Source organism: Camarhynchus parvulus, chromosome 13 (assembly GCF_901933205.1).
Source record: "Camarhynchus parvulus chromosome 13, STF_HiC, whole genome shotgun sequence".
Taxonomy (NCBI): Eukaryota; Metazoa; Chordata; class Aves; order Passeriformes; family Thraupidae; genus Camarhynchus; species Camarhynchus parvulus.
This window is the reverse complement of record NC_044583.1, coordinates 8,045,810-8,053,885: the sequence shown is the minus strand read 5'-3', so window position 1 is coordinate 8,053,885 and position 8,076 is coordinate 8,045,810. Positions and strand designations below refer to the sequence as shown.

General features: G+C 44.6%; 1 protein-coding gene across 1 annotated transcript in view; it reads right to left on the bottom strand.

The window, feature by feature from the left end:
* Nucleotides 1-2,290: 2,290 nt before the first annotated feature.
* The window catches only part of RAPGEF6 (Rap guanine nucleotide exchange factor 6), a 122,398-nt gene continuing 116,612 nt past the window's right edge, over nucleotides 2,291-8,076 (bottom strand). The window contains 1 exon segment of the mRNA XM_030957466.1: nucleotides 2,291-6,926. Within this exon segment, the coding sequence (XP_030813326.1) occupies nucleotides 6,901-6,926 (26 nt within the window). The 3' untranslated portion in view covers nucleotides 2,291-6,900.

The following is an 8,076-nucleotide window of genomic DNA, read 5'->3' as shown; positions in this document are numbered from 1 at the left end:
AGGGAATACACTCAAGTTTAGGTCAGCAGCTATTTGATGCACCGAGTGCAGCTCCAGAAGCCCTTGAGCACGGGGAATATGAGGCTCTGTCAAAGCAAAAATCTTCCACCACTCCAAGAGCACCAGGTCTAAACCAAATGCTTGGACATGGAATGTGAGGACGGGAAGTGATGCTGCACATCAAGTGCTGGGTTTCCACCATCTGGAAAGAGAAGGTGAAAGACAAGCCCGAAATCCAAGTAACTCACTAAGTGGATTGCTCACTAATGACACTGCTTCTCCTCCATTTGATTTTACACAAGGAATTGCTGGCTGCAGTCAGGCCATCCTGGCACTGCACCTCCCAACACCATCTGAGAGCTACTCGCTGCCTTCCCATACTGCCTCACCAGCTGCTGATGCTTCTGCCACAGGAAGAAATGCTTCACAGCCTCCCTCCAGCACAGTGGTTGGAGAGCAGTGGAGAAAAGGGCACAGCTTTATCCCCAAGTTATCCCCAAGGCAGGCTAACTATCATGGATGGATAGGATCACGCAGGCACATGAAGAAGAATTCAGAACCAGGTACCAGACAGCCTTGAAAGTCCTAAATGCAAAGTGACCTGCTAGACCCACATCCTCCTGCACCCCATAGCTCCACACTGTCCCTGCAGTCATTGCCACGGGGCCCAGGGCAGCCCACGGCTGGAGAGCATCAAGTGGAGCCCAGAATATCCCCAGTGCCACCTGTGCCACCTGCCAGGGTGCTGGGTACTGGCTGAGCATGGCAGCAACAGCGTGCACAGCCCTGCAAAGCCTGCACAAAACCAGAGGCAATGCTGGCCTCTTGTGGCAGCTCTGGTCCTTTTCCCTTCTTTAAAAAGAACAGAGGTTTTCAGAAGTTAAAAAAAAAAAAGAAAAGAAAGAAAATTAAAAACCTTACCACCTCCCAGAAACTGCTGGATTTCAAAGATTCCCGGGAACAAAACCAGGCTGGTTTTGAACAAGGTTCTGAGAACAAGGTGAGGCTGGACGGGGCTGTGATCAGCCTGGCTGGTGGAAGGCATCCTCACACATGGCAGAGGGTTGGAACTGGGTGAGGATTAAGGGCCCTTCTGACCCAAACGATTCTGTGAAATTCCCACTGGAGTGAGTAAAATGGTGAAGACAAAACTCAGCTCTTACCTGAGCAGCAGAGGTGCAGCCACATCCCCATGTACAGTGCAGGGAAAGGGCTGCACAGGGAGGAAGGGAGGACAATCCCATGTGCACTGGGGGAGCAGAGGACAAGGAGCTTCAGACTCTGCTTGCCAGCAAAGAACCCATTACACAAATGTCCTGCCCCTGAAAAAAAATGTCCTTTCCCATTAAGTTCCCTCATAGCTTAGCTTTTGTATTCTCAGTACACCAGTGGAGGGAAGATGCAGTCAGAAGTGGCCCTGCCAGCCAGGGCAGCGGGCCCAGCACAGCTCCTGCTCCCTTTGCCCATCCCACCTGGGGTGCCCGGGGGCCACAGGCCCTCTGCAAAAATAAGGGCAGTGAAAATAAGTATTTCAGTGTTTCCAACTGTGTGGTTCCACGTTCATTGCCAGCACACAGCTCCATCTGTACGTGCTGCACAGGCCGTTGGTCTGGCAGGCACCACAGGCCTGCCAAGGGCCTCAGGCCCTCTCTGGTCTCTACCCTGAGGCAGCAGCCACAGGACCCGGGGAATGGGAAAGGATCACAAAATTACAGAATGGTTTGGGTGGGAAGGGACCTTTCAACGTCATCTAGTCCAGCCCCCCACTCCTGCCATGGGCAGGGGCACCTTCCACCATCCCAGGTTGCTCCAAGCCCTGTCCAACCCGGCCTTGAACAGTTTCAGAAATGGGGCAGCCACAGCTGCTCTGGGCACCCCATGCCAGAGCCTCACCACCCTCACAGGCAAGAATTACTCCTAAAATCAAAACCAGCCCTCCTTCAGATCAAAGCCATTCCCCCTTGTCCAGAGTCCTTCTCCAGCTCTCTTGGAGCCCTTTTAGACACTGAAAGGGGCTCTAAGGTCTCCACAGATCTTTCTCTTCTTCAGTCTGAGTAACTCCACCTGTCTGAGCCCATTTTCACAGAAAAGCTGCTCCAGCCCTCTGAACATCACAGGTCTGTATTGTCCCCACTGTCCTCACTGTGAGGACGCAACAAAATCCCTCAGTGGTGGCTCCTCTTTGGTCCTGGGGTAAGCATCACTCCCACCAGGCTCTTCCCAGCTCTGTACCACCTCAGCTCCATCCTCCACCAGCTGCCAGAAAACAGCTGCTGAAAACAATTAATACATGTTGATTGTTTATTGATTCCAACATATTAATAGATTGGATAATAAACAGTACTTTTAAACATTCTCTTAACCAAAAATATAACAAATATTTACAATCACTCAGTAAAAATACAAAAAGCATACAGAGGCACTGTCTTTCTAAAAGACATAAGTGTAAGAGGTATCAAAAAATAGGAGACAAACATTGCTTGTTACAGAATACTTTACAATCACTGACTTGTGCAGTACAATTGCTATTGGAATATCATTACATCTGTGCAGTTTTGCCAATATGCTCACATATTTAGAATTTAATTAATACCAAGCTAAACTGCATTCCAGGTATATCAGAAATAAAGATGAAACAATAAAAAGCACAACAGAAGCAAAAGCTGGGTTGGGAATTCAAGATAGATTACCCTCTATACAAGCATTCTAAAATATAATGTGTAAAGCTTTTCTAAAGAGAGAGTATCCCTTTTTTCTTTTCTTTTTGCAAAGGCAGTGGTAAGTTTATCCTTCAAAAATTCTGATGTTTTATAAAAACTTAAATGACAGGGTTGTATTTCCACTATTGCCTGCAGTAAAATTACTCTGGACATGATGAAAGAGGTTTTGGAACACCCCTGATGCCCCACAGGCCCCTCTCCAAGTGGCATCACTGGTACATTCAGCCCCTGGGGACACCCTCTGCCTCTGGGAGGTGCAGGCAGCCCCCAGCACAGCTCACCCCAAACAATGGGCTCTGAACCCCTTCCAGGGAAGCATCACTCACCTGGCACCACAGGATCTGCTGAGCTGGAAGGGACCCAGCAGGATCATCAGGGCTGGATCCTGGCCCTGCTCAGCACCATCCCCAACAATCCCACCCTGTGGCTGAGAGCCTTGCCAGGCTGATGCTGTCACCACTTCCCTGGGGAGCCGTTCTGGGTGAAATGCCTTTTCCTAATGCCCAACCTAAACCTCCTCTGACACAGCTTCAGGCCATTCCCTCCTGACCTGTCACTGCTCATGAGAGTGAAGAGATCAGTGCTGCCCCTCAGGAGGATGCTGTAGATTGCAACGAGGTCTCTCTCCCCTCAGTCTCCTTTTCTCCAGGCTAAACAGACCAAGTGCCCTCAGCCACTCCTCATAAGGCCTCCACCCTCCAGACCCTTCCCCATCCTCGTGGCCTCCTTTGGATGCTCTCTAATAGCTTCTTGTCTTTTTCATATCATGGTGCTCAAAAATCACACACAGGACTCAAGATGAGACCACATCTACAAACTTATCTGAGTAAAGGCAAAAGGAAGGAGCCAGAAAAGACCCACACTGCCCACCGCTGGCAAACACTCAAAATTTGTCCACATTGCAAAAACGTGAACTGCAAACATCCACAGCCATTGTATTTCCATTCTTTTGTGTACTCGGGAGATGAACCCGATTCTCAGAGGCTCAGTGATCTCATTTCTCCTTTCTGCAACTGGACAGGCCAATTCAATTTTACCAAACTACACTGCTTTCTCAGGAATTATTTGGAAGTTTGAGATTTATAACAAAACACTGTGTGCTTAAATCACAGAAATCTGAAATGCATCTTTCACCAACAAGACAGAAGCAAACAACGAGCAGGAAGTGAGCAAACCCAGGTATGGTAGTGGAAGAACATGACATGAGGCACCTTAACTGTTCATCAGCATCAGAGCCCAAGCTAGAAGAACCTAGCAGAGGTACTGAGTCAGGGATCTGTGGTCCAGAAGACATCACTTAAACAAAGCAGTGTACAACAGGTACTAACCACCATATTGCTTCTGTCTGAATTACCAAAAAAAGGGATAATGTCTCTTCAAACCCACAGCAGACACTCTACATTTGGCTATTGGCCCCAATCAATGTGATCGGTTGAGTTAAAAACAAACAAACAAACAAAAAGCCCAGCAAGGAGCAGCAGAGAAGCCACACTGTGTGAGGCAGGAGGAGCAGGAGTAGCTCATCTGTCCATCATTTATGCATGATTTATGTACACCAGCTGTGTTGGCTATTAGGAAAATATTATTAGTAAGACTTTCATTCATTCCAGAACTTTTCAGTGTCTGCCAAGCCCTGTGGAACAGACGGATGCTGTTGATGTGCAAACACCATCAAACACCATCTTTGGATGGGTGATTAATTCAGCTGCTCTTGCTGACTGCCAGGAGACCCTGACCCTGCCCCCCACAGGGGCTTCCCTGCTCCTCCAAAGCAGCACTATTGGGTTTTGGGGTAAAAGGAAGCCATTTCAGTAACCCCCATCCCCTATATTTTGTTCAACAGGCTGGAATAAGCTGCAGCTCCGCCCCAGGGCCAAGTAACCGTATGGCTTCATTCACCTGGCACAACACAGATGATTTCTGATGGAACACAAAGCCTGCTGTTTCCATGTAGAAGTTAGCAAGCAACTACAGCTGACAATGGGATGGCAGGACCTGGATTTACATCCCACAGGAATATCAGTTCAGAGTTCTATTACCAATATTGCATGTGCTGAAAACACTCACTCTGCCCTGCATTGCTTTGACACATTAATCTTTAGTCATTAAGGCCTGTGCAGGTTCATTGTAAGCATTAAGGCCTTGAGAAAGCAAAATGCATGTATTATGCCATACCTCAAGTGGATTTAATGTATTTTTTCAACCATTTGCTTCTCTGATACTTGTGCCAAAAATTCATACAGCCAACCAGTGAGTTATAAATTAGGCATCCTCTTCCTCAGCATCACTGTTCATTTACACCTTCCCCATTCCAATGGTGAGAGGTACATTCCAGGCAATGCTGAACCTGGAACTGCTCTGAAGGCAGACCCAGGCGGGGTCATTCTCATCCACCTGGCTGCATCAGCCCCTAGCTACTGTGGAGAAAGCACATCAAAGGCTTTGGGTTGTTTTTGGTACTTGTGGCATTTACCAAAAATGTTGCATTTACCTTGCACCCCTGCACACATATATGTAAAATAAAAAAACAAAACCTTAAAGCTCTCCACAACTATGGATATAGAAATCAGTTTTGAGGCACTGTAAAAATGACAAACATCATCTTTCTAGCTTAGGCTGTAAACATCACAACAAAGATTTACAATTAAATGTTTAAATACATATTCACACATTCATGTCTGATTTTAACACTAGAATGGGGTGTCATGTATGGAAGGAAGGAAGGGAAGAAGGAAGGGAGGGAAGAAGGAAGGGAGGGAAGAAGGAGAAAGAAAAGAACCTGCAGGCATTTCCAGTTCTACTCATCTGCACTCTGGCTGGCTAAAAGTAAAATCAAAGAAGCAATTATTTTGACCATAATCAAACTAGAGGATCATGGGTTAATACTGGCTGGCTGTAAGTCAAAATTCTCATTGACATCAACAACACCAGGATTTTTAATTAGTATTTTTAAAAAAATTAGTTTGAAATTATCTGTATTTTCCAGATAAACACAACAGGGTTTTTTAACCCATCATAAAATGCATTATGCTCTTCTATAAGCACTGTGTCATTTATTATTTAGTTTCACAAATTTTATTGTGAAATGCAGGTGATTACTAATTCTTTTATTATTTTTTTCAAAGATAACCTTTGCACCTAAACCCTGTGCAACTCTGGGAAAAGGCCAGGACATGTGAGATGATCTTAAAAACCACAACACACAGCTGGAGTTTTGAGTTTTAGAACATGCTTTGCATGTTGAACTCTGCAAGGCAAAACCTGGTTAAAACTCTTTTGGGAAAGCTTCAGATCTCCCCAAATGCTCCCCCCTCAAGCTACAGCTTCCACATTTCAAACATTCCTAAACAGGGCAGGAGAGCACCGACTGTTGCCTTAGTTGGCTGGCAGCTAAAACAATTTCTAAAATCCTTGGACAGGTTTCTGCTGTGTCCATGTGGGAGGGGAGCAGCAGGAGTGCTGCCTTGACAGACACTGCTCTGCAGGGCATTGGACTCTATTCATATTAAATCTAAACCCACTCTAAAATCTATAAATTTCTGCACCCGTTTCTACTTTTCTGTGTTTATTTTGAGAGTACAATGGTTGATGTGTAGCTAATTTACTGTCACATTGACTAAACATTTATATTAGCCAACCAGAGCACTCCCAACGCACATAAAGGAAACTCCCATTTAAAAATATTAAATTAATAAATTATTTTCAGATATTTCAGCAACGTCATTTGCTTTTGCTGACATTTTGATATAATTTTTTTTTGAAATTCATAAAATAACACTCTCAGACTTCTAACTGTCATGTAGAAAATAACAACAATGGAAACTACCAAAGGATTATATGGTATCATACAGAAAAATGCTCCCAAGTTTCAAGTGGTGGTGACAACTGGTCCTCCCCAATGCACGAAGCTAGGTCCATCTCTGGGTACCCATGTTGGTACCCAGGCAGTCAGCACATTCCTTGAACAGGATTTTCTATTTCATGGGTAGAAATAGCTTCTTAGGTGGTGGTGGCAGAGTGAAGGAAGGTGTGAAGAGGTGATCCAACCCGTTCCATCTCATCTGGGACACAGGCAAGGTCTGAGGTCAGTAGCAGCAAGTTGTCAGCAGTCCTAACAGAACCATGAGACCTTCTCCCACATCCTTTGTGTTGTGAGTGGTTCGTATAAATAGCCCAAGGGTTAAACTGCTGATACTTGTTCATCTTCTGCAAAACAAGATAAAGAAAAAAGTAGTTATTCCACCAGTCCCCACCTCGGGCACACAGGGCACAGACCAGCACCCAGTGAGGTGATAACAGTGAGTCTATGACAGCTTCAGCCCTTCAGCAGCAGCATGTTTTCACTGTCTTTATCATTGATCACTACACACTTCATATCACCATTTATCAGATCCTCAGGCAATCACAGAATGGTTTGGATTGGAAGGGACCTTATAAAAGCATCTCATTCCAACTCCATGCCATAGGCAGGGACACCATCCAGGTTGCTCTAAGCCCCATCCAGCCTGGACTTGTGGACTTCCAGGGATGGGGCAGCCACAGCTTCTGCACTCTGAGGTATGATGGTCACACGATAAAGACACGTTGCCAAACAGAAAATCCTAGATTCTCCAAAAATTATCAGCATGCAGCTCCCAGTATGCCAAAAGCTATGGATTTGGGAAAAAAGCCAGCAAATTTCCATGCAGTGAGCATTTTATCCCAAATAAAATTAACCAAGCACTTCAAAAATAGTAAATAGGTGCCTCTAAAAGTGTACAGTTAAATTTAGCTTAGAAAAAATTTGATTAAAAATGTTTGAAGCAATTACTTCCTTATTTTTACATCAAAAGTACAACAAAATTAATGCCAGGCAATTTTATGTTTACTATAAGTTTGAACTGCAGTACTAATACATATGTTAACTACTGCTTACACATTTTAAAGTGCTGAGATATGATCATTTTGCAACAGAAATTGTTTTAATCGAAATACAGGCTCATTTTAAATCAGGCTGGAATGGAAGGAAATGATCACAACCTTCTAATAATAAAAAAGAGTTCACCAGCAAAAGGTACAGAAGATCACACTGGTGCATAGAAATTAAAAGCAAATCAGCAGATAAACAATTAAGTAGAAATTCTCCTGACTTGAAGTTAGCTTTGACACAATATAAGAGCAGTCTTTACTGGAAAATCCTCTCATATTTTGGTCACCCTACAAATGCCATGCTTGGCAGCACTGGCTGTTGCTTCAAACAAGATCATGAAAAATGAACTGGAAAAGACACTGTCAGGCCAGGTTAGGCAGAGAACACAGTTTGATCAAATGCATTCTCCAGAAGAACTAAAGTTCACTATTATTTTGTTCAGTATTT